The sequence below is a fragment of the Branchiostoma belcheri genome, unplaced genomic scaffold, assembly GCF_001625305.1.
Source record: "Branchiostoma belcheri isolate BF01 breed outbred unplaced genomic scaffold, Haploidv18h27 scaffold102, whole genome shotgun sequence".
In the NCBI taxonomy this organism is placed as follows: domain Eukaryota; kingdom Metazoa; phylum Chordata; class Leptocardii; order Amphioxiformes; family Branchiostomatidae; genus Branchiostoma; species Branchiostoma belcheri.
In genome coordinates this window covers 291,433-316,993 of record NW_017802403.1, presented here as the reverse complement: position 1 = coordinate 316,993, position 25,561 = coordinate 291,433, and the positions used below count along the sequence as shown (strand labels likewise).

At 41.4% G+C, this 25,561-nt stretch overlaps 3 protein-coding genes across 3 annotated transcripts; 2 read left to right on the top strand and 1 right to left on the bottom strand.

The window, feature by feature from the left end:
• The first annotated feature begins 4,716 nt into the window (after positions 1-4,716).
• LOC109474468 lies at positions 4,717-12,753 on the top strand. Its single transcript, XM_019774763.1, has 2 exons — positions 4,717-6,125; positions 12,684-12,753. The coding sequence occupies exons 1-2, from the start codon at positions 4,717-4,719 to the stop codon at positions 12,751-12,753; spliced, it is 1,479 nt and encodes a 492-aa protein (XP_019630322.1).
• Positions 12,754-14,598: 1,845 nt separating this feature from the next.
• On the top strand, positions 14,599-15,810 carry LOC109474457. The gene is made up of 2 exons (XM_019774753.1): positions 14,599-15,493; positions 15,746-15,810. The coding sequence occupies exons 1-2, from the start codon at positions 14,599-14,601 to the stop codon at positions 15,808-15,810; spliced, it is 960 nt and encodes a 319-aa protein (XP_019630312.1).
• A 5,049-nt stretch (positions 15,811-20,859) lies between these two features.
• LOC109474446 (gastrula zinc finger protein XlCGF28.1-like) lies at positions 20,860-25,356 on the bottom strand. The gene is made up of 3 exons (XM_019774743.1): positions 25,331-25,356; positions 24,838-24,954; positions 20,860-22,630 (listed from the first exon to the last, which is right to left on the bottom strand). Exons 1-3 carry the CDS (start codon positions 25,354-25,356, stop codon positions 21,532-21,534), a joined length of 1,242 nt encoding a protein of 413 aa, XP_019630302.1. The 3' UTR covers positions 20,860-21,531.
• Positions 25,357-25,561: the final 205 nt, after the last annotated feature.

Sequence of the window (25,561 nt, the reverse complement as noted above, 5' to 3'; positions counted from 1 at the left end):
AAAGTTCTACCTAAAGCAGATTTCAAACTGCTAAATTCCAAAGGTATCTATATCGTATATGAAGTAAAAGAAATTGACGTAAAAGTTCTATGTTAGACTAAATTTTATGTATTTTGTTCTTCCATTTCTTAATTTTCTAACTCATCTAATTCTATAGAAACACCTAATAAGAAAATTTCACGAAAAGCGCACTCTACCTGTAGACGTGTCCGTTCCATAAGGCGCGTCTCTCGGGATATTCTCCAGTTTCACCGTCTCAGCTTTTTCGTACACGTTCGAAGATGTGTCCTCCTCTTCTTGATACTTGGGACATGACTGTTTGCCACGGCCGACATGCCCGCTAGTGTTACCTCGGCGGTCGGGAGGATCTGGGTAGGGTTCCCGCGGCCTGACATTCCGTCCCCTGCCGGACCCCGCTTGCGGAGTCCTGACAGGCTCTGCTTGCTCGTACATCTTTACTGTACAAACATTCGGCGGTTGCACATGCTAAAAAAGCAAAATCTCTCTAAATATTTAAATATTACAAAATCATGTTATTGTCTGACGACGTTTTAATGAATATGTACTACATATTTTGCCGGGCAAGCGCCGTTCGGTGTTCTTTTCTCGGTATTTTTTTTGAGATTGCAGACTAATTTAATTTGACAAAGGCCAACAAGACCATCAAAGACGACGCTGCGCGGACTGCTCTATAAGCTGTGTCTGTACTAAGAAGAAAACAGCGTGCTGGACGCAAACACAAGACTGGGTTACGACTCTTAACTGTGGGATGTTAGTATCATGATTTTTTTTACGTCGCAAAACATCGAACTAATTTGGTTGCATGGAATTATGAGCTGTTTCTTTCTTTCTTTAGGAAAATGAATTCGTCTCCATCTATCATGCTGCAGAAAGTAATAAGAGAAGATTATTTGAGACAAGCAAACCTTGATATACTATTAGTCAAAGTGTATCTTTAAAATTTGCAGCCTTTATATTTTCTAACATATATTTTCTATATGTTTTACAGGCGTGTTTAAAAACATAGAAAAGAAGAAAAATAAGAAAAAAATACTAAATCATTCGATGTCTGTTTCAGTTTTTATTGTTCTAGCAATTTTAAACACCCATGGGTGTCGTACACCAGCTTTACAGTCAGGACTAAAGCTAAGCTTTAGATCTAAAGAATGTTGCTCTTTCACTAGACAACATTAGAAAAACATTCGGGAGCACATAATACCGCTTTGGATTTGGACATCAATCCAAAATACAAATGTGTTTTTACTTTTGTTGAAACATTCCGCTTTATTGCATACATTTATACAACGGAGACGTAGATGAAATTGGCATGCTTACGTTGAAAAAAAAAAAGATTTTTAGTATAAAATATATTGCTTTAAGCTAAAACACAATAAATACCAGCGTTTGCAAAATACAAATGTGTTTTACTTTTGTTGAAACATTCCGCTTTATTGCATGCATTTATACAACGGAGACGTAGATAAAATCGACATGCTTACGTTGAAAACAAAAACAATTTTAGTATAAAATATATTGCTTTAAGCTAAAACACAATGAATATCATCGTATACAAAATACAATGTTTTTTTTTTACTTCTGTTGAAACATTCCGCTTAATTGCATACATTTATTTAACGGAGACGTAAATGAAGTTGGGATGCTTATGTTTGAAAAATTGAAAAAAAATGAGAAAAAATATTTTTAGTATAAAATATAATGCTTTAAGCTGAAAAAAAATACCAACATACAGGTAACTTAATAAGTAATGTATACTATACACAAAATTATATAACTGTTAAAATGTTACGTTACTAGTTCAACCCGAAGCCCCCAAAACGACGCTCTTAATACTTTCTTTCTAGTCCCATTTTTCCCATGGAACACTAACGCTACTCTATGGCTGAAACTAGTATTAACCATGACATGCCTCTATTTACTATTATCAAGTTGCCATATACCCATGCAACTGTATGATGTCGTCTTGTTTGCATAATTCTGCAACATTTTAATCATGTCCCTTGGGGCACATCTTTTGAATTGTGTTTTGCGTGTTGCGAATAGAACCCTTTCATTTTCACTATTTCCTGTTCCATCCTACCAGTCTTCTTTTCCCCTGTATCTAGTTGAACATTTCTAAGGGGTGTCATAGTATACAGTGCAATTTTACCGAATACAGTGCAATTTTACTAGACATATACAGTGCAATTTTACGGAATACAGTGCAATTTTACTACTAGTATACAGTGCAACTTTACGGAACTACAGTGCAATCGTATTAGTATTCAGTACAATTTTACGGAATACAGTGCAATTTTACTAATGACGTTGAATCACGTGACTTGGACCCTGCTTTCCTTGAGTTTCAAGATGACGGACGCGGCTGACTCATATTTCTGTCTGTTTCGAGCGAATTCGAAATGATCCCTGTGTAGTAACATGCCCTGTGTGTAGTATGTAGTGATTTCACTAAAGGTCTATCTACGAGAACTGTTCAAATTCGCTCGAAAAGCATAGAAAATGTGAATACGGTCCGTCAGCGGCGTCCCTGGAAAGCCGGGCCCAGGTTACGTCATTCAACGTCATTAGTAAAATTGCACTGTATACTAATACGATTGAACTGTATTCCATAAAATTGCATTGTATACTCTGGCACCCCTGTTCTAGTAGTTCAGGGGTGATTTAGGAACAGTCCATTTGTGCGGTTTGTACTTTCTACATCAAATATAATCGGTAACAATCATATGAGCATCTGAATTTCTTTTGTGTTAGATTGTCTTGGAGTGTTACTTTTTTTTAAGTTTTATTTTTTTTATTCATTTTATTAGAGTAACAAAATCATGGCACAAGAAAATAAATGACGTACATGTATGACCACAAAACTGATACATAAAACCGGCAGACAATAAACAGTAGAAATAATAAGAAATTAATGAAGTGTTGGAGTCTTGGAGTGTTACTTGATCGATCGGACTAGTCTCGACCAGGCCCTTTTAAAGGATTTAACTGGCCAGGGGAATTAGCCGGCCATAGAGGGCTGAATTTGCCTGCAATAAAAAAGCAAAATGGACCCTCTAAGGTCAGCTAACACCCCTGGCCACTTACATTCCTTTTTACGCCGATTTCTACTATCTTTTCAACCTGCAAAGTAGTTTGGTAGAGACAGTTACATGAGTCCAGATTATGCAATTCTGATATTCCTGAATGCCAGCTTCTGAGACCTTTGATTTCCTATCATTCGGCCTGTCCATCTTTCCCACGCACACATTACAAAAATGTCTGGACGAACAGATAAACCCATGTCACGCTCCTAAATATTACTTTTATATACAAATCGAAACGAATTCCAGTTAAATTTGAGTCAAATTTGAGTCCCTCAACACGCCCTAAACATTAGTGCTGACTTACTCCCAGATGCTTACAGCCAACAACGCACCCAATCATGATCAAACCTCCCGACTGACCCACGAATTGTTTAGATTTTTTGAAACGATCGGCTGGTGTAGCCGAACAGTAGACGGATTTGTCGAACACCGGTCGTCGACCCAGCCGACTCTGTGCCGACCTACTCTTAATAATAACCATGGTTGGGAGGGGGGGTAGTATTCTGGAGGCCGAATTCGTGAGTGTATGGCAGGGGCTTGTGACAGTGGCTCTTGTCTGATTGTCACCCATAAAATGAGTACAATTCGGTAATTTGAACAATATATCCTTCTTAAAACGACAAGGGCCCAAGATATTATTCTTAATGAAGAAAGGTTCTATGGTGTAAAAAAGGGAAATCCTCGCAGCAAGGCAAAAACAGCTCACAACTAAAAAACAAAAATGACCCTCTCTCTGTTAAAATCACAAAACCAATCTTACCGAGGCTAGCTCGAGGATTTTGTATTGTCTGGTTCCTTGGTGTGGTGATTTCATGCATTATTACATGGTATAAGCTGAGGAGTCTGTCTATATATACATCTTAATTTGTGTTGGACAAAAGTTGTCCTCTTATGTAGGCAAAAGGGTCAATGCACTAACTACTGAGTACAATGTACCAAGTATCGGCTTCGAGAAGAAGCCATGCCTCCGAATACCAGATTTATCAGCCAAGGATTGAGATGTTTAAATTTTAGTTTTCATAAGAACTATATAAAAGTGGAAGTGGAATGATGTCAATCCGTCTACGTGAGATCATCATACATGTATACAGAGGTATAGCCTTGCCAAAAAATGGCATGAATAAATTCCATAAACTCTAAACTTTTACAATCAGGTCTGTATTCTGTATACTCTGATTTCAGATGAAGTACAAGATGGCCTGCAATCGTTTGAAGTCATTATTATTTCCTGTTCTTTTCTGAGCTCGTATTAGAAAGTTTGTGAGTGTTAATGAGTCATTGGTTCGGTGCTTGTACATGATTGGATGACGTGCATTCTGGCCCTGAAGACCTTGTGGACAGAAGACGATATCGATTTTTTCCTATAATCATCACGAGGTACAGACTCATCTCCACACTAGATGTAGGACACACAGAGTCTAGCCACATTGTTGCACGGCCTTTCTTTGATCACTGGCGGTATTCTTGGTGTCTTTGTACAGTTGTTGCACAGAGTCCAGCAGTCTTTTATCGTAAAGGCAGTCTTAGATCTTTGACAGTGGTTGGTTGTGCCCCAACTTGCTTGATACCCTCACGACGGCAGCCTGTGGCGGATGTGTATGAACGCTCCGTAAACATGAAAGTAGGTACGTTACTTTTACTTATTGCGTTGACATATCTTTGGCCAGGGGGTAGTCACTGCCTGCCGGCCGGGTGCAAAATCAGAAAGCGAAAGGTGCCTTTCCTTAGCACAACCGTAGACTGTAAGTACCAGGGTCTCACCACGTTCCCTCACGACATACCGCCGAACGCCGATCGGGCGGACCTTTTGTACAACGCCATCAGAACCGTGACTTCACTGCCGTACCTCCCCCAGCTGTATTCCCTGGATCTCAGCGACAACTCAATCGAGACTATAGTCTGGGAAACTCTCTGTAATCTGCCTGCTCTGGGGGTTCTCTACCTCCGTCGTAACCGGCTGCAGTATGTACAGCTGAGCACCGTAATCGACCATCTCCCAAAGCTGAGGCAGGTATATCTTTCCAACAACAAGATCGTGTCCTGTTCTTTGTACGATGTAGGGTGGCCACACGTCACCACAGCATTCTTTAGATGGAACCCAGCTCCTTGTGACTGTCTCTACACGGGCGGCCTGCCCGTTGAAACCTGCATGGACAGGGGACAGGTCAACACCCGCTGTTCGTCATGTTCAGTCTGCTACTTCGTCTCCGGTCGAAGACGCGAAGATCTCTACTGCAAGAGCCCGGACAAAACGAGCCAGCTTTCGTCAGCAAACGTCTCTACCTACCTTGCAGAATGTGAACGTCGAATGTCTATGACAAGAGCTGCAACTACAGAAATGGATACGACAAGAGCTATAACTACAGCAGAAGCTCAATGCACACTGCAAGGCCATGGGATGGACACGTCTATTAGCAACGATAAACTAAACCCATTACACCTTACCAGAAAAGCTACTTCTACTACTGCTACCGTGTCAGTGAAGACGGATGCCTTCACCAATGCTTCGCACCCCAGCACCACAAAAATATCCCACAACAAATACAGCTCTGCAACCGTACCAACACAAGCTACACAGACCGGCATCAAAAAGTCTTCACCTAGTCCCAAAGTCTCCAAGGACCAAGAACTTCCGATTCCTGTTTACGTCTCCATCGTCGCGTTTGAATGCTTGTTGGCTTTGTTGTTCATTTCATGTTTCTTTCGACTACTGATGAAGAAAAGGAGCAAGATGGGGTGCAATCGTTGTCAAGAAGTCAACGTGGGACGTCCCTCCATCCCTCTGCAACAAATCTTTCCACCAGTGCCCCAAAGCAGCATTCAGCCTACTGGAGGTTTCGATCACGAGGGTCTAGCTGTTCCAGATGGTGATCAGCACACAACGGAATCTGAGCACGACCACAGTACTAGCGGGCCTCCATCTACAACAGCTGCACCGTGTGGCCTGTATGCACCGCCAACTGATGCAGACTCAGCAAACGGAATTGCTTATACAGACAGGCCTTCGCAGACCACATCCCGCATGTATAAACGTCATGATGTAGCTCATGAACCATGTAGCCTTTATGCACCGACTTCGTATGGAGACTCAGCAAACAGTAGTGCTTATACGGACTTGCCTCTGCAAACAACATCCCATCGCATGTATAATGAACGTCACGTAGCTCATGATGTACGTAGCCTGTGTACTCCGCCGACGAATGAACACTCAGCTAACAGTAGAGCTTATACGGACATGCCTTTGCAAACAACATCCCACATGTACAACCGCCATGCACAATCCGATTGAAGTAAAGCTGAGAAGGCCATGACATGGTCGAACTGTGCAATCAAAATGCACGCCGTAGAAATCTTATCTCCAAGCAGATCTTTCGGTAGGGGTAAAACAGTATCAAATTGGCCAGGCCGTGTATCCATTTGCCAGACAGTTACCATTTTGCCGCCCAAGAGTTTAGTAAAGTTGACAAGGGTTTAATTTGGTCCGCCGATGGTGGCAAAATGGTAACTGTCCGGAAAATGGATACCGCCTGACTAATTTGATACTGTATTTTTAGCCATCAAAAGATCTGCTAAGAGATTGGTGTACATCATTGGGAGATCGTAGGTGCCGGTTTAATACCCACTAAACAGCAATTCCTTGGGCATTGCACCGCCAAGGTGTAACAATGGAAGAACTAAGCGTTGTTTATATACAGTACTGTTACATGTACAGTGTCCGAACACTTGTGGAAGAACAAGCACAAACTCGAGCTTACTTGTTACCAATGACTGAACGGAACATCACGGCATTTAGACATTATTGTAACAGTACTACAGTAGAGCTCATGGTACTGAAAAGCGAAGGGACAAACACAGACTGACTTTACCTCGTACCAATCGGATGGACGAACCAAACACCGCAACAGAGTGCTGCCGTAGGGAAATTGGAACTCGTGCAAAAATGTAAAAAGACATGTACTTTGGTATGTCTAGTTGCCAACTTATCAAACCCCAATTTGTCTGTTGTGTACGTGTATTTATTTATTTATGAAGATTTACCACATTTGAGGAAGGATTGACATAACAGGTGACTATCATCTTTTCAAAGATGTCAACCCCGAGACCAGACTGTAAGGTTTGAACCACTCACACCGGGAAGGTCCCCTACTCTTTTCGATAAGTGTGGTGGGTTCTTTAACGTGCGTGGGGTGTGGCTCTCCCAAACACGGGACCTCCATTTAACGTCCTATCCGAGGGACGTCCCTAGCCGAACCTGAGTGAAGTGAGGAAAGTCGTGTAAAGTACCTTTCCCAAGGGTACAACGTCGGGGCGCATGTTCGGACTTGTTCGGGTACGACCCGGAATCGAATCCGGGTCTCCCCGTTTCATAGTCCAGTACCACTACACCACACGACGCCACTATTGTTGACTATAAGAGCTGTAATGAAATGAAATGAAATGAAGGTTTGCCAGTGACTTAAGTCTGTAAGTAGTGTAAGGAGGATTCTAGGAGTCCTAATTATAGTTTTCTTTTTTTTATAGCCATGTACGAAATGGTATTTGTATCGTGAAAGGAAAATGTTAGCAATCGACACGGTATTTTTTGTACTTTCTGATTTGCAGCAAAAGCATAATAATAAAAGCAAGTAATATTTACGCAGTAGCCGGTAAATTGAAGTGCAATATGTATTTGCTTCAGACTGTGCATAGTATTACCTGGCGTAATATGTTGCTTGAGACTGTATGTATTTTGCTTATATTGAATGAATTATGCAAAATAATCTCCATGAATATTGTCTGGTATATTTTGAATTCTCTGATAAATGTAGCAAACAAAAACATTCTACGCTCGTTTGATTTCAGGTTATAACCGGCCAAATATTATTCTTGCTTCCCTGTGATTTAAGTACACATTTATTTTCTTTTATTCCAACTTGTAATCACCAGACGTAGTGACGGCACACTCAAGTTTCTTCAACTTATATCAATGCCGCCACCAACACAGGGGACAAATACATGACAGGACGGTTCTCATTTTCATCTGAGCGAAGTAAGGAAAGTCGTGTTAAGTGCCTTTCCCAAGGGCACAAGATCGGCACAAGACATGCCAAATTCAAAAGTGATATGAAAATTCAGCTTAAGACTGTAAAACCGATGCTTAAAAGACTGTAGAAATGTTGAGAATGTTATTTATGATATTAATACCGCAACAAGAGTCGTTTCTATGGCAACGACTTTTCAGGCATTCCGATCGGTCTTTTTTTTTGGGGGGGGGGGTAGTTTTTTTACCAAACGTACGGATAGTATACTAGGGTTGGCGGCACAGGTTCTAATGCGTGCGATCTACACGTGAAATAACCAATCGAAACGCCTGAAAAGGAGGCTAGACACTCGGCTTGTAATCAACTCAGAATAGGAATCTGGGCACACTTTTTCCCCATGTGGTACGCAGAAAAGTACTCTGAGCAAACCTTTTGAATTTCTCACATTTTAATAAAAAACGTAATCTGAACACAAGATTTTTTGCCGTACTGTAATCGGAAAATCAGTCTAAACACACTTTTTTAGTTTCTAATATTGCAATCAGAAATGCAGTCTGGACGTACTTTTTCTTTTTTTTTTCTCGTATTGTAATCAAAAAAGTAATCTGGACATACCTTTTTTTCGTTCTGTAAGGACTAGTCTTAGTTATGAGAAATATTTCTTCACCACTGACACCACATAAGATATATTGTATGAATTATGCAAAACAATGTGCCGTATATGGTCTTGTGTATTTTGTGTTGATTGCTTTTAACCGCATTCTTAATGTAGAGAGCTCTTTGATCTTTATTGCATGTATATCATCTTTGTAATTTTCAGCAAATTTCACCATTTCTGTGTACATGTCAGCTACTTGAATTAAACTGAACTTAACTGAATGCATGAGGCCATGTGGGCCATGACAGCAATGTTGAATCCCTGTGTGAAATTGCAGTCTAAGTTCACAGTTGTGTGGGTCTTACACATCATATTACATATCATCGTACTGCAATGACTAGTGGCCATGGCCGGACAGGACAGGACCAGTATCAGCCCTAATCAAAGCCAACACAAACACCACAGCTGTCGTAATGACCAGTGGTCATGATCAGACAGGGCAGGGTCAGTCCTAGACCAACACTGGATCCTTGGATGCTAGAAATCATATGGCCCAGGACCGACTGACTCGCAGCTAAATTCTCTGTACAAAAAAGCTACTGCAATGACCAATGGCCATGACCACAGAAGACAGGGTCAGTCTCAGACCAACACTGAATTCAACACAAACACCACAGCTACTGTAGTGGCCAGTGGTCATGACAAGGCAGGGCAGGGTCAGTCTAAGGCTAACGCTCAATCCCCCACAGTTGAAAATCTGTCACGGAACGAAGTGCTAGCTGCCTTACAGCCAAATCCTATGTATTTAGATTCCATAACACCACCTAAGAACCCAACATGTAAAAAAATGGCCAGTGGTCATGATCAGACAGGGCAGGGCCACTCTTAGGCTTATGTTTAATATCATCTGGTCTGGAACTCTAGTAGCAGAGCAATGTACTGCAGAAAGTATAAAGATGTAAAGTTTCATTTTAAAGGCATCAACGCTGAGTCTGATTCAAAATAAGTTGTAGTTTTTCATTTTGAAATTGTAGTTTTGTAACAATTGTGGTAATACCTATTTCAGAATGTGTATTTTTTATTATTGCCGGTGTAATGGTTGTATTTTGCAATGTTTAACTTGAATACCTGTTCCAACTTTGATTCTATGATTGATTGCCTTACCAAGAACAGGGAAAGAGTGTTTTGTCATTTTGTCATTTTGAATTTGTAGTATTGTGACAATTGTGGTAATAACTATATAAGAATCTGTAACCTTTTATTGATGATATCACCGTTGTATTTTTCAAGGTTTAACTTTAATACTTGTTCCAACTTTGATTCTATGATTGATTGCCCTACCAAGAACATGGAAAGAGTGTTTTGTTGTTCTGGGTAAAGTGTACAATGTATAATTATAGATGATCTAAGTTCGGAACTCTAATAGCATAGCAAAGTATTGTAGAAAGTCTAAACTATTGGTGTCATTTTAAGAGGCATCAACACTGATGATTTTTGGGATTGTTGTTCTTCTATTATAATGTTGGAATCTCATGTAGTAAGACACCATGAGCTGTATCACCTCTTATTATCCATAGAACTCAATCACCATGACCTGTACTTAGCCTGTAAGGGCATAAATATAATAATGTTCATTCGTTGATTCATGTTATTCATTAATAAATACAACAGAACTTTGCATATTCTTGTTTGTGATTCCTTCAGTGACACTCCCAGAGCCCCTGCAAATATAGATTTAAACAAAAACAGAACTTCTTCAGCCAATAGTTTTAATCTAAAGCAATACTTGCACTCGGACTGCCCCCTTCTCTCAGTAAAAGATTGTTAAGATATTTAATGATACACAAAAAGATGCATTTCAAAATCAGTCTGTTGTACATGTAAAAGGTCAGCTGCAGTGCCATGGAAAACCGCCAGGTAGACGAAAATGTAACCATTTTCAATTTTTTCTCACAGAATACCACATAGAAAACTAATCCATTTATGCATTCTAGAGTTATCTTGCTGAACGGACAGACAAACACACATACAGTCTTATCCAAGATAAAAAAAAGTCATTAAAGAATTTGAAATACTACAGTCTGACGCAATCAAATCTTACAAAATCTGATACCAGTATGTTTTTCTAAGGTATCATGCTGGTATGACGAAAACAAGTGAATATGCAACATGAGACCGGCGCATGATTTGAATTTTCATCATAAATGTTATTCAAATAGCCAGCTTCAGACAATTAACTCCACCATTTACGTAAGACCGATCCTTGGTTGTTTATCACACTGCATTGCGGATCAGCTCTATGCAGAAGGAGGCTGATACACCCTACAAGAACAACAGCAACCTGCGCCCAAGTTCCTGTCAAGAAAAAGTGTAACTAGAATTATTCTGACCAACTTGAAAGGTATGTATATGCGGGAGGATAAAGGTAAAAAGCCCTGTAGGCAGTTTGCCACTGGCCCACGCCCATAGGTTAGGCTGGCAATCAGTGACGGTAAATGATAACGTTATTTTGGACTGACGACAATTGTTGATAGCTGTCAGAAAAATTCTAAAAATCAGAAAATTTCCCTCTCAATATCTGCTTGGGAAAAGAAAGGTAAGTTTTAAGAAAGGCAAGAGAGGTGTTGCGCCATAATAGTTTTATATGGTGACGTGGCATTATTAGTAAAAATTAGCTGCCATGAATATCAGCTGTGTTGCCTGTCAACAGGTCTGTACCATTATTGCCAGCAGGGTTGCTGATATTATTGTTACTAAACACCGATTACTAAGCTAGCAATAGGGAGTGAATGTTCTGCCTTCCGGTGTTAAGTATGGACAATCTAAGTTTGAAAACCTTCTAGCAGAGCACATTATATAATTTCCATGCTTTAATGCAGAAACTTTCAAATATACAAGTTACCAATCTGATACATTTTAAAAGTAGCGGCTTGGTAATACGTAACTGGTGACGAAAACAAGTAAATAAACATCTCTGGACCTGCATCACGATGAGAATTTTCATCGTAATCATAGATTTTAATGATATTCAAATAGCCAGCTTCAGACAATTAACTCCACCATTTACGTAAGACCGATCCAGGGTTGTTTGTCACACGCCATTGCAGATCAGCTACAGAAGGAAGCAGACACACCCTGCTAGAACAACAGCAACCTGTGCCCGAGTTTGTCAAAAAAGTGTCAACTGAAGCTATTCTGACCAACTTGAAAGGTATGTGTCTGCAAGTGGATAAACAGATAAACAATTCAGGTAAAATGCCTTGTAGGCAGTTTGCCACTGGCCCACGCCTATAGGTAATGCTGGTAATCAGATTTTGATTCTCTAAAGAGATATGACGGGGGAAGGTTTGCTGTTTTTAATGAAGACAATCAGATAGTTAGCTGTCAGAAAAGTCAGCACGTCAGAAAATATTCAATAATTTCCATCTTAATATCTGCTTGGGAAAATGTTAGTTCTAACAGGGGTAACAGGGGCGCTGTGCCATGATTGTTTTATTTATATTGTTTTATTCATATTTATATTCATATTGTATTTTGGAGACGTGGCATCATTGGCAAAATTTGCGCTCAAATCAGGAACTACAGATACACCATCATGACTTTGCTAAGCCACAGTCTGTTTAAACTGCTTTTTAGGCTTGATGTTACGACCATTTTGCCATCACAAAATGGCTTTCCAAAATGAACACGGCAACACATCTTAATTGTCTATACTTGCCAGGAGATTTTTTACAATTGCATTATTCAGTAGAGTGCACGTAACCAAGAAACTCAGTCCTATAATGGCCACTTTTTTTTCAGAAATAAAAACTTTTTGTAAGAAAATTTATGTTTACAATTTAGTTACTCTTTTTTGGGAGATCCTATGATGGCTATATCTTAATGACATTTCAGAAAAAGAATTCCTTACCTTTCGAAGAGAATAGTACAATTTTCTACTCTTCTGCTGATTTCCTTGTCTAGGAGGTCCAAACAGGGCCATAAGCAGGAGTACACACTATTCATATTCAAGCAGCAAGTCTCAGACAATTAACAGGTACATACAATAACAACTGGCTCCGCCGGGTACTTTAAGGGCTGTTTTCTGTAGATTCGGCAGCGGCTGTCAGAATATTTTATGTGACGGGGATGCGAATTTTTCATTACCGGAAGTTATCGTCAACACAGGTCCCAGCGACAAATCTAAAATACGCTGTACTCTAATGATGATATATGTATATAATTATAAATTATAAATAGGTGGATATCCTTGCTGGGATTTGAACCCAGAACCTTCAGATTCTAATTCAACAACCCTAGCCTAACCCCAAAGGTATCTTGTCATTCTCTCAATCCTACACATATAGTTAGTTTTTTTTTTCTTAAAAATTCGTGGTCCAACATAAAGTTGGAGTAGCCTTACTGAGGAGCTTGCCGTTCTGTTTAGGTGGCAGGACACCATGGACAGAAAGCTGCGACACGTGCTGATTTTCCTTCTCATCATCCTGAAGGAGCCCAACATGCCACAGGCTGGCTGCAGCTGTACATCATCATCATTGTGCAACTGCAACAACCTAGACCTCACCAGCATCCCTCAGAACCTCCCAGTATCCATCTCTGCGTTACAGTTAAAATATAATTCTATCAAAACTGTAAAGAAGTCTGAGCTATTACGGTATAAGAATTTGTTTCAGTTGTTCCTGAATAACAACCAGATTACTACCATCCCTTCTGATACATTTGCAAATCTGCCCAATCTAGTACTGCTGATGCTGAATAATAACCAGATAACTACAATCCCTTCTGGTACACTTGCTAATCTTACCCAGCTACAAAAGTTGTACCTGAACAACAACCAGATAACTACCATCCCTTCTGGTACATTTGCTAATCTGCCCGAGCTAAAAAGGTTGTCTCTCAGCTTCAACCAGATCGCTATCTTCCCTTTTGGTACATTTGCAAATCTGCCCGAGCTGCAAGCGTTGTTCCTGAATAACAACCAGATAACTACCATCGATACTGGTTCATTTTCAAATATGCCCCAGCTGCAAGACTTGGCCCTGGACAAAAACCAGATAACTACCATCAATTCTGGTGCATTTGCCAATCTTCCCCAGCTACAAGGATTGTACCTGCACAGCAACCAGATAGCTACCTTCCCTTCTGGTATATTTGCAAATCTGTCCAAGCTACATAGGTTGAATCTGAAATACAACCAGATAAATACCATCCCTTTTGGTGCATTTGCAAATCTGCCCCAACTACAAGAGTTGTATCTGAACGACAACCAGATAACTACCATCCATTCTGGTATATTTGCAAATCTGCCCCAGCTAACAATCTTGTGGCTGTACAACAACCAGATAACTACCATCCATTCTGGTGCATTTGCAAATCTACCCGAGCTACAAGAGTTGTGGCTGTGCAACAACCAGATAAGTACCATCCATTCTGGTGCATTTAAAAATCTGCCACTTTCATTTAATTTGAAACTTCAGAACAACAAGATGACGGCCATTCCCCCGTCAGTTTTCTGCTTGTCCCAATCTAATATCGAAATACAACTTGGATGGAACCCCTGGCAGTGTGACTGTAGGATGGCTCCTGTCATGCTAATTCATGCATTAAAGAACCAGATAATTTGTGCCCAACCCGCCAAACTTCTTGGACACAAGCTTGAAAATGTCGATCCTGAAGATTTGATATGTGAAGAGCCAAGCGTATCACCTGTCACTGTTCAAAACAGTTCAGCTGCAGTGTCAACATCTTCAGTTGGTAACACAGAAAGCAATACTAGCCCATCGGTCTTTAAAACCACTGCTGAATCAACAGCAAATCCTGCAGAAAAACAAGTAAATCAGGAGCAACACTAACTTCGCCCGTTTCAATCACTTCAGAGATGCCAGAATCTGCTCCCAGTTCCCTTCAGGCGACCACAACATCACGGATAGCTGATATTCAATTGATCTCACACAACTCTCACTATCACTGGTACTTCAAGTTCAATGCTGCCCAAATGTCAGATCCTGCAGGCAAAACAAGAGCAACACTAGCTTCGCACCTTGCAATCACTTCAAACAAACCAGAATCTGCTCGCAGTTCCCCTCTACCTGTTCTCATTGGCTCAGCTTGTGGTTCAGTTGCCGGTATTGTCCTTATTGGGACCTTCTTGGCTGTAATTTGGTACAAAAAGAGGACCAGGAGTCCTCCAGTAGGGCTGAATCCCGGTGTTGTTGGGAGCAACACAAACACAGCAGTTTCTGTAATGGTCAGTGGCCATAATCAGAGAGGGCAGGGTGACTCTCAGGCTAACACTGAATCCAACATAACCCCCAAAGCTACTGTAATGACCAGTGATAATGATCACCAGTATGAAGATATTGACAAACTTCATGTCAAGACAGAACAGGGTCAGTCTCAGGCTAACACTGAATCCAACACAAAGACCACAGATACTAAGCTGATCAGTGGAAATGATCAGACAGGGCAGGGTCAGTCTCAAGCTAATATTCAATCTCTGAAAGTGGGAAATTTATCACATGACGAAGTGCTAGCTGCTTTACAGCCTATGTATTTAGATGTTAAATCACCACCAAAGGACGACGCATCTACAGAGATAGCCAATAGTAATGATCCGACAGGACAGGGCCAGTCCCAGGCCGTGACTGAATCATTGGATGTTAGAAATCTTTCTTATGGCACAGGGCAGACTGCCTCACAGCAGAATTCTGTATACAAAATTGTGACCCAGTCTCAGACCATCACAAACACAATAGCTACTGTAATGGCCAGTGGTGATGTTCAGACAGGGCAGGGTCAGTATCAGGCCATCACTGAATCCCTCGATGCTAGAAATGTATCTTATGGCACAGGGCCGACTGCCTCGCAGCTAAATTCTGTGTATCAAACAGAAACCGTAATGACCAGTGGTGATGGTCAGACAGGGCGGGGTCAGTATCAGGCCATCACTGAATCCCTCGATGCTAGAAATGTATCTTATGGCACAGGGCAGACTGTCTCGCAGATAAATTCTGTGTACAAAACAGCTACTGTAATGACCAGCGGTCAGGAGCAGACAGAGCAAGGTCAGTCTCAGTCTCAAGGTCAGTGATCATTATTACCGGTATGGAGATTTTGAAAACAATTTTCTAAAGACAGGAGAAGGCCAGTCTCAGATTCACTGAATCGAACACAAACACCACAGCTACTGTAATGGCAAGTGTCATAATAATATAGGGCAGGGCCAATCACAGGCTAACGCTCAATATCCTTTAAAATACCTGAAAAGCAGGTCGAATGACCCGAGATTTAATTTATGGTTAAATAAATAAAGTGAAAGTCCCACAGTTGCAAATCTGTCCCGTAACGAACGGTGCGTGCTGCCTTACAGCCAGACCCTATGTATGCAGATGTAAAAACACAAACAAAAGATGAATCGTCTTCAGAAATGGCCAATAAACATGATCAGACAATGCAGGATCAGTTTTGAGCTATTATTCGATCTCTGAAAGTGGGAAATTTATCACATAGCGAAGTGCTAGCTGCCGTACAGCCAAAACTATGTAGATGTAAAAGTCACCAAAGAACCCAACATTGTAACATCACACAGTTTCAGATGTATATCTTAATTACAATTTATTATGAAAATGTAGTCAACTAGTATTGGGTTGTGGGCACTCGCAGTTCAAGCCCGAGGCTGTTGTCTGCCAAGAAACAAAATGAATATTCTAAGCTACTTAAAGAATCACAGAATTTAATCTTAACTCTACCTGACATTTCTATCAGAAAATTTATTTTCAAAAGTTGTTTCTGAAAGGTTTGAGTGACAGCGTTTTATTGTGTAATATTTCGTTACAATTGTTCACGAGTACAGATGTTATATTTAACAATCCATACCGTGCAGGAACAGTCATTGTAACGGTTGCAGTTCTTACTATTATCAAGGACCTAGCTACCAAGAACAGGAAAAGAGTGTTTTGGTGTACTGTGTTAAATATACAATGTATTTTTATGGAAGATCTAAGTCCGAAACTCAAGTAGCGGAGCAATGCACTGTACAAAACAAAAATGATTTATTTTCCAACTTATACCGCAATCTTCTAGCCACCAGCTTGTTTACCAAAAATTCAATATACAATGTATAAAAATGTTAACCGTTACTTGCTTTTTGTCCGTCTTGTTTTAACGCCCACAATACTTGTCAATCTAGCTGCCAGAAGATTGCGGATTACTCTAAGGAATTCCTTCTTTGTACATCTTGTGAAAAGGATAAAAGAATAATTTTTGAATCTAGATGAGAGTCGTGGAGACACAGATTTCTATCCGTATCATTCTGAGCTAATTTTGTCTGTGAGACAGATGGCACTCGTTCAGGGACTTTGATAATCAACTATTGACACTGACGTCGCGACCATGTCAATTTCACTATATTAATGTTGCACACGTACGTAACAATGACACGACAGAACACAGAACTGTTGTCCCACGCAGACCATTCAAATTAGCAACAGAGCCGTAGATGGATATGATGTTTACCTTTCACTTCTGTAGGGCCATGTTGATTTGATTATATGGATGACATCCTCCGGGAGCCCCAAAACTGATGCGCGCGTGCATGCGAATAAAAAAAAAGTTTTGCAAAAAAAAAAAGTTATTTTCATTATGAAATCTACGTGGTCATGAGGGTTGAGCAAATGGCACAGAATATGGTTTGGCGAATAATCTAGTCTTCAAGTTCATTTCTTTACAATTTCGTCTTTTTTCGTTTGATTTTTGGCTATTCTACGACATTGGTATAGTTTTTTTTGTAACTTATGGTATATTTTTGCTCATTTTGCAACTGTTTTGTACGATTTACAGTATGGTTGAAAATTTTGGAAACGGCCGAAAATTCATGCGCGCGCGGATGTCATCCATATAATCAAATCAACATGGCCTAAGGTAAAAAAATTACAAAATATTACTAACTCAATCTGCTCTCACGGTGGCCAAATTTGGGCCCAAATGTCCCAACCTTTTTTTCGAACCGATTCATGTTCGATATGACGTAATTTGAACCTAACGCTCGTTCGATTTGGGGTCACCCGCGGTCTTTTTCTGTAAAGCCGCGACTTCAAGACCTTTTTTCATGGGTACCGTCTAACAGTAAAAAAAATCCACCTTTTCACAAATATAAACCGATTTGGGGACAGTACATCTATGCTGTCATTTTTATTGGATATGTGTAATATAATGGGGTCTGTTTAAATTCAGTTCTTTGCTAAATTAACATCGATTTATTCGAATGAGCATTCGACGCGCGTAAAGCTAAGGTCCCAATTACGCCGGTGCCCGTCGAGGATGTAGCCCCGGCTGGCCCCGGTCGGGTTCAGGAGTCGAGCGGGCATCGGCTGTCGTGGTCACAATTAAAAGTTTCCTTCAGTAGCATTTTTTTTAAAATTTGGTCGGTCTCCGGCAGTCACCCGTCAGGTACCCAGCAGATTCTCTGACGACGTCTTGTATTGACCTATACGTAATGCAGAATTCACGTATTTGTTGTGATCATTTGATCTGTGAGGTCACACATTTTACCCGGGTTTACGACGTACACACCTTTATTCTGTTCATCTGGTCTGTGACGTAAGAAATGTGTCCCGGTGGAATGCCGGCAACCGGAGGGGTACCTCTCGGTGTTCTCACGATGAGGTCACGGCGTCTTTTTGTCAGCGGGGCCCGGGTAGAATTTAACTCAGAATTAAATTCTTATCGGGGCCCCGACGGGCCAAAAAATAGCCCGGTAGCCGCAGGGTGCCCCGCGGGGCCACGTCGGGATCCCGCCCGAAAGTAGTAAAAAACAGCCCGGGAACTACCCGCCAGGGCCCCTTTTCCCAATTGGGACCGTGGCTTAAGAGTGATTTCACACACATCAAAGTCAACAACATTTGAGGTATATGCAGTGCGTATTTTATTTTATTTGGACAAGAAAGTCCCCGTAAAACTGCTTATCATTTCAAATGATTTACCGTTGAGGCTGGCTTCATGGAAGCCGCGTGCGGAGCCCCGGTAGCCTGATACCCCTCCTCAATCCCCTGTCAGACATTCACCAGTTTCCCATCCCCAGAATGCAATGCGAAAACAGGGGGGTAACCCTCATTTGCATAGGACATTAAGGCATCGGAATGATCCTTTTGACGTTAAACAGCTTGCTTTTCAGGTCTTTTGAGGTGCTGGGGCATTTTATGCTTAACAACAATAATTAAATCACCATGGGCCAAATCTGACAACAAATAGAGAATGAAGTTTTTTGCTCTTTTGAACATGGAGCATATGGTTTGTAACGGACAGCATCGGTATATAGCATTACCACTATAAAATTACAAACCACACATTCATTATCTATTTGTTATCACATTCGGCCTATAGTAATATAATTTGCCACAACACCTCAAAACACACTGAAAAACTAGAAAGGCCAATATTTGCTTTGGAGCAAATACAGCGATGGGTTCACCACATTTTACGACATGGCAGGGAAAGAATGAGAAACACAAGGGAAAACAATGATTTACATTGATATAACTATAATATGAAGTAACATACAACTAAAACAACAGTTGGATAGCTATTCCCTACTTTATTGGTTAGGATTTTTAATTGCATAATGCAAACTGTTGATTTTCAAAATTAAAAAAAAAACGTCCATGCCCCGCATTCCAATGCTGGAGCAGGAAAGCTTGAAATACCTACCAAAACACTTGAATACAGACATACTGTCAGTATGGAAATGATCTGTGCAGGTGTTAATCAAGTTAAATCCCAACAGCCAATCAGCAAGAAATGCTCTGTGCAGGTGGAAATGCTCTGAGCAGGTGTTAATCAAGTTAAATCCCAACAGCCAATCAGCAAGAAGAATAGAGGAAAGCTGCATGCCTATTGGTTGATGCCCTGCATTCCATTGTGATGACTCATGCCCAAACGTGGTAAACAAGGCACACTAATACAGTAATACATTTGCTATAACACAGCCAAAAAACTCAAATAAAACCATTCTAAAAGCCTGTATCACAATAATTTAAAAAACGCCTAGGGGTATTTGCCCACTGTACCTCCATACCAAATTTCAGGACCTTGGGCCCTAAAATGAAGAAGCTGAATCCATTTAAAAAATGGCTGGAGGAGAAGGAGGAGAAGAAGAAGAAGAAGAAACATCAGAAAAAGCAATAACGTCAACAGGATCATTCCGATGCCTTCCTGTCCTATGCAAATGAGGGTTAGCCTCCTGTTTTCGCATTGCATTCTGGGGATGGGAAACTGGTGAATAGCCGAATAGACCTATCACATCATTACGTCATAGTTTATTTACCGCAATGAATGTCGGGACATTGTGGTCAATTGATGTTTACATCGTACTGTTGTGTGTGTCTGTGTAGCGTTACATATAACTGTTACTACTTTCGAAATCAAACACATCTGACTTTGAAAACTTGAAATGATCTTTATTCTTTAACCTACCATTCTAGATTCTTCTATTCTTTAGAACAGGAATACAAACCGAACACTCGCCAATCATTGTTAGGAGTGGGTCGCCTGGCGTTTGGCTGGGTCGGATACGGTTCGGCTGCGCCAGCCGAATGTTTCAAAATGTTTTTTAAAAATTCGGAAGTGTTCGGGATTGGTTAGCTAGTGTTCAGCACGTGTCCGGCGCGTGGTCGGCTCGTGTTCGCCAGTAGGTCAGCAGTGTTCGGCTCGTGTTCGGCGGTCAAATTTGGAGACGAGCGTGTGCAAACCTACAGAGGAATCCCTCCTAATGCTGAGGTCACATTTCCAAACCGGGGCCCGGTCAACAAAAGTCAACAAAACGCAGAAACCTTTCCGATGATAACCATGGCCACTATAACTACATACTCTTGATATGTATTGTTAATTTTTCGTCCATACAGACAGCCCGGCTGGGCCCCGGTTTGGAAATGTGACCTAAGCATTACCAGAGCGTGTGCCTAATCATCTCGAATTACAGAGAAACACTAGCCGAACACCAGCCGACCCTCCCGACTCATTAGGGAACGCTCCCCAGCCTTATTTTAGCAGACCAGGTTCTTGCTTAGCCAAATAAAGTCAGATTATAAATAATTCATATAACCGACCGCCGTGGAAGTATGACTTCTACTGGTTGTTGATATGTTGGTAAAGAATTAAGACAACAACCCATTACGTCTCTAGCTCTGACTTCGTTCTTACTACTATAAGAGACAGAAAGTTTACAAATCTCTTGTAGCTTACGGGATATTACAAGCAACACTCTAACGCACTCATATCTAACATTGATGCTGCAACCAGTTTACAGTACAAACCAACTAACTAACTAAATTTATTTACGTAAACAGCTATATATAGTGTAAAAAGTGGAAAACAAAACTTCAGTTATTAAAACAGAAAAAAGACGGCGTTATTTCACTTGGGAAAGTGAAATAATGGTCGGACGATGACGCCTTGACATCAAGCGAACGGTGACTAACCATGCAACCATCTATAGTCTAAACACTTTACAGTCACCACTTCACACACTACTATTTCTAGTCAACATGCTACGGAACGTGCAACAATCGGGATTGCAATAACGTTATCTTTGTTTTACATATTTTCTATAAAGTCGAAAACAGTGAATATATATATATGGAACGAAATGTTCAACAGCATAACATCGTTAGGCCCCTGTCAAACATCTAAAACAACCCCTCCCATCTTTTTTTCACTGTTCAAACCACCACAAACGTTTTGTGGCATTTGATACTGAGCCGTTTGCTGTGCTCATATAACCGACATTTGTAGGCTTTTAGTAGTTTCACTGGGTGAGCTAGGATGTTGACGTGTGAGTCCGTAAGTGCCCCTTCAGACAAGACAGGTGACTAAACTGGCTGCCGCACTCCTCACATCCGTACGGTTTTTCACCAGTGTGAGTACGTATGTGTCTCTTGAGACTACACAGCCGACTAAACTGCTTGCTGCATTCCTCGCAAGTGTACGGTTTCTCACCTGTGTGAGTCCGAATGTGTCTCTTTATATTTGACAGTGCACTAAACTCGCTGCCGCACTCCTCACACCGATAGGGTTTCTCACCAGTGTGAGTCCGTATGTGCCCCTTTAGATGAGACAGATGACTAAACTGGCTGCCGCACTCCTCACATCTGTAAGGTTTCTCACCGGTGTGAGTACGTATGTGGTTTTGCAGTTTACAGAGCTCACTGAACTCCTTACTACACTCTTCACATCGGTATGGTTTCTCACTGGTGTGAGTGCGTAATATGTGGCTTTTCAGATCACGGAACTTCCTGAATTGCATGCCGCACTCCTCACATCCGTACGTTTTCTCACCAGTGTGATTCTGCATGTGCCTCTTAAGACTACACAGCCGACTAAACTGCTTGCTGCACTCCTCGCAAGTGTACGGTTTCTCACCAGTGTGAGTCCGAATGTGTCTCTTCAGAGTTGACAGATTACTAAACTCGCTGCCGCACTCCTCACACTGATTTCGACCCGTGTGAGTCCGCATGTGCCCCTTCAGATAAGACAGAAGACTAAACTGGCTGCCGCACTCCTCACATTGGTACGGTTTTTCACCAGTGTGAGCCCGCATGTGTCTCTTAAGACTACACAGCCGACTAAACTGCCTGCTGCACCCCTCGCAAGTATACGGTTTCTCACCAGTATGAGTCCGCATGTGTCTCTTTAGATTTGACAGTCTACTAAACCCGATGCCACACTCCTCACATCGGCATGGTTTCTCACTATTGTGAGTGTGTAATTTGTGAATTTTCAGATTACAGAGGTCACTGAACTGGCTGTCACACTCCTCGCATCTGTGAGGTTTCTCATCCGTGTGGGTTCTCATGTGGCTCTTCAGATTACCCAGCTGGGACTCATCTCCGGCTGCCATGTTGGTCAAACAGCGGATCCTGCAAGAATAATACAAAATTCAACGTATTATCTCAGAATAGTATACATGTTGAAACATATTTTTGCATACTGACAACATCCCATTAGATGGGACGGTTTGTGTTCAATGCAGCTGGTTTTATGAATTTGCATATAGTCTTAGACCATTTTAGAAGATCACCTTTTAGCACAAAACAAAAGAGAATGCATATACCCCCAATTTACATACTAATAGGGAGCGATTAGACAAAGCTGTCTTCACACTGAGGTTGCCAAATCGCCATCTGGGTGGATGTCATACTTGCATCTCTTCCACGTGTCACACGTTCCTTCTCAACCGTGCTCAACTACAAACCGGCCAAGCTAGAATCCTCGATAGTATGACCAAAAGACGATAAGTGGCGCCGTGTCAATGTCAGAGGTCAACAACCTGGTTGCTGGTGTCCCCTCCCAGCGTACCACGACCGAATGCCGGTGTGGTCTCGCCAGACACGGTGGATCTGGTCATAGAATTGGGCATGGACGTGCCATCGAAAACATGCCCAAGTGCATGTCGGCCAAGCTATGAGGGCGCCTTTTGTTTAATAATATATACAAGGACAGTTACTAGGAGTTAACCTTGCCAAAAAAGGGGGCGAACACAGGGAGCTCTGTTGCAAATCTGACGGCACCCAGGCTATTGTTATTAGTGTTGGCAGCTGAAATATCAGTTGTACAACAATACACATCTGTACGTCGGTCAAGGTTAGATAATGAATAAGATATGCCAGAAAGAGTTACTCAAGTAGCTGTATGTAATTTCAGAAACGGTCAGTAGATATGTAGTCTAGTACTAGTACTTTTTTTCAAGTTTACGTTGCAGGCAGCTGAAAGTTCAGTTGCATAACAATAGATATGTAGTCTACTTTATCTTCAATTTGTGGGCGGATAAAGGTTCAGTACGTTGCATAACATAACAATAGATACATGTAGTCTACCATTAACTGCAACTTGGCATCATGGTACTAGAAGTACTTACTAATTGAGATGCGATGACGTTCCAACCGACTGCAAGATGCTTCCAAGGCGATGGAGATACAACTTGACAAGAATCGATAATGAAGGAATTGCGCGTTTATATAGTATTTGAGTGGTAAAACCGGCTTGGTGGGTTATATGGTGCTTGATTAGCAGACATGCAAACGGTACCATGCTTTGATTTGCATAGTGAGACATCAGACAACTCAGACAAAAAAAAACAAGTACACTTACAAAAAGATAATCATGACATTGACCTCCTCAGTGTATTGTTTTTTTTTTTTTTACCCGTGTGAGTCCGCGCGTGTCTTCAGATTTGGCAGTTGATATACAAACAGCCCACCGGGCCCCGGTTTGGAAATGTGGCCTCAGCATAACTGAACTCACGATTACACTCCTCGCATCTGTACAGTTTCTCCCCGGTGTGAGTCTGCATGTGTCCTTTTAGACTGTATATTTATTAGTGTAGTGAACTCCTTATACACTCCTCACATCTGCACGGTTTCTCCCCAGTGTAAATCCGCGTGTGAGTTCCCAGTCCCCAGCTCCCAGAACTGCCTGCTGCACTCCTCATATTAGTCTTTATTTGGGACGGAGAGCCTCTCGTCTCCTGTTGGCCATACGCATCTAAAAAGACACAAGTAAAATCTGAGATTTTATACCTCCGGGCTTTTTAATGAATATTTTTGTATGTTGTTTACAACAACAATTGTTGCTCGCCGCTGGACTACGGTTTTAAACAAAGAATTTATCGAGACCGGACACCCCTCTGAACGAGGGGTCACCTTCGTGGACGAGACCGACAATACTTAATACACGCCAAAGGTCAACGGTCGCGACCACTTTCACGCTCAAAGGGGTGTTCTGGGGCCACCAAAATGCACCATTTTCACGCCCGAAAACACCTATACAAAAAAAAACAACGTGCATTATCTGCAGCCCAATAGTCTCAAAAGAATCCGTCCATCCAAACGCGAGAAACAGCTGCTAACATGAAAATCAAAATCTCTTACAAAACCCTTCCGCGGAAGGATGTCTCCTCCCCCGGAGGTAATGAGAGTTAGATTTGACAACAACTTCTACATATATCCAAAAACTCAAAAAGTAATAACACTTAATAACATGTTTAACAGCAATAAGCGTTAGTGTCTATTTGGACAAGAGCAACCTTTAGACAAGATCTTGCAATAAACCTTTACTAAAAACTCACCAGATTTGATATCCTGGGAAGCCCCGGATTCGGCGCAGTCTAGTCTTGTCCACGTTTTTCAGTATGATTTCCTGCACAATGGTTTGTGCTGACCTCAGCATGTCGTCTACGGCGAATCTGAAACAAACAACAACAAAATATTTTTAAATATTAACATGGTGACTTCAATATTTTTATCTGTATTGTCAGTAGAACCTCCCTTCAGCGTCATACACTTTGCAGGCACGTGGCCCGGCGGCAGCTGGCTACCGTAAACCAAACGCCTTGTAACACATAACCTTTGAACATCGTAATCTAAGCATTTAAGGCCGTCAGCTACATGTATTTTGAACAGTCACTAAAGATGAAAGGGTGCATATATATATGGTGAGGGCACTGAACATCCTGACATCGTCAGTTCATGAACCTGGCTAAAGCCTGGAGTGACCTCGGTGATTATGCAAAGGTCATCGGCTATTATGAGCGGTCACTACGGATTTTGCAGGGTATCCACGGTGAGGACACTGTGAATCCTGGCATCGCCGCGTTGCTTAGCAACTTGGCTATTAACTGGGGCATTCTTGGCAATGCCAGAAAAGCCCTTAGGTATTTTGAACAGGCACTAGAGATGATGCGGAGCATCCATGGTGAGGAGACTGCACATCCTGACATTGCCATGTAAAGTTTACAAGCTGTGGCTATCTTGCCGATTACAGAAAGGCCGTCAGGTATCTAGAACAGTCAC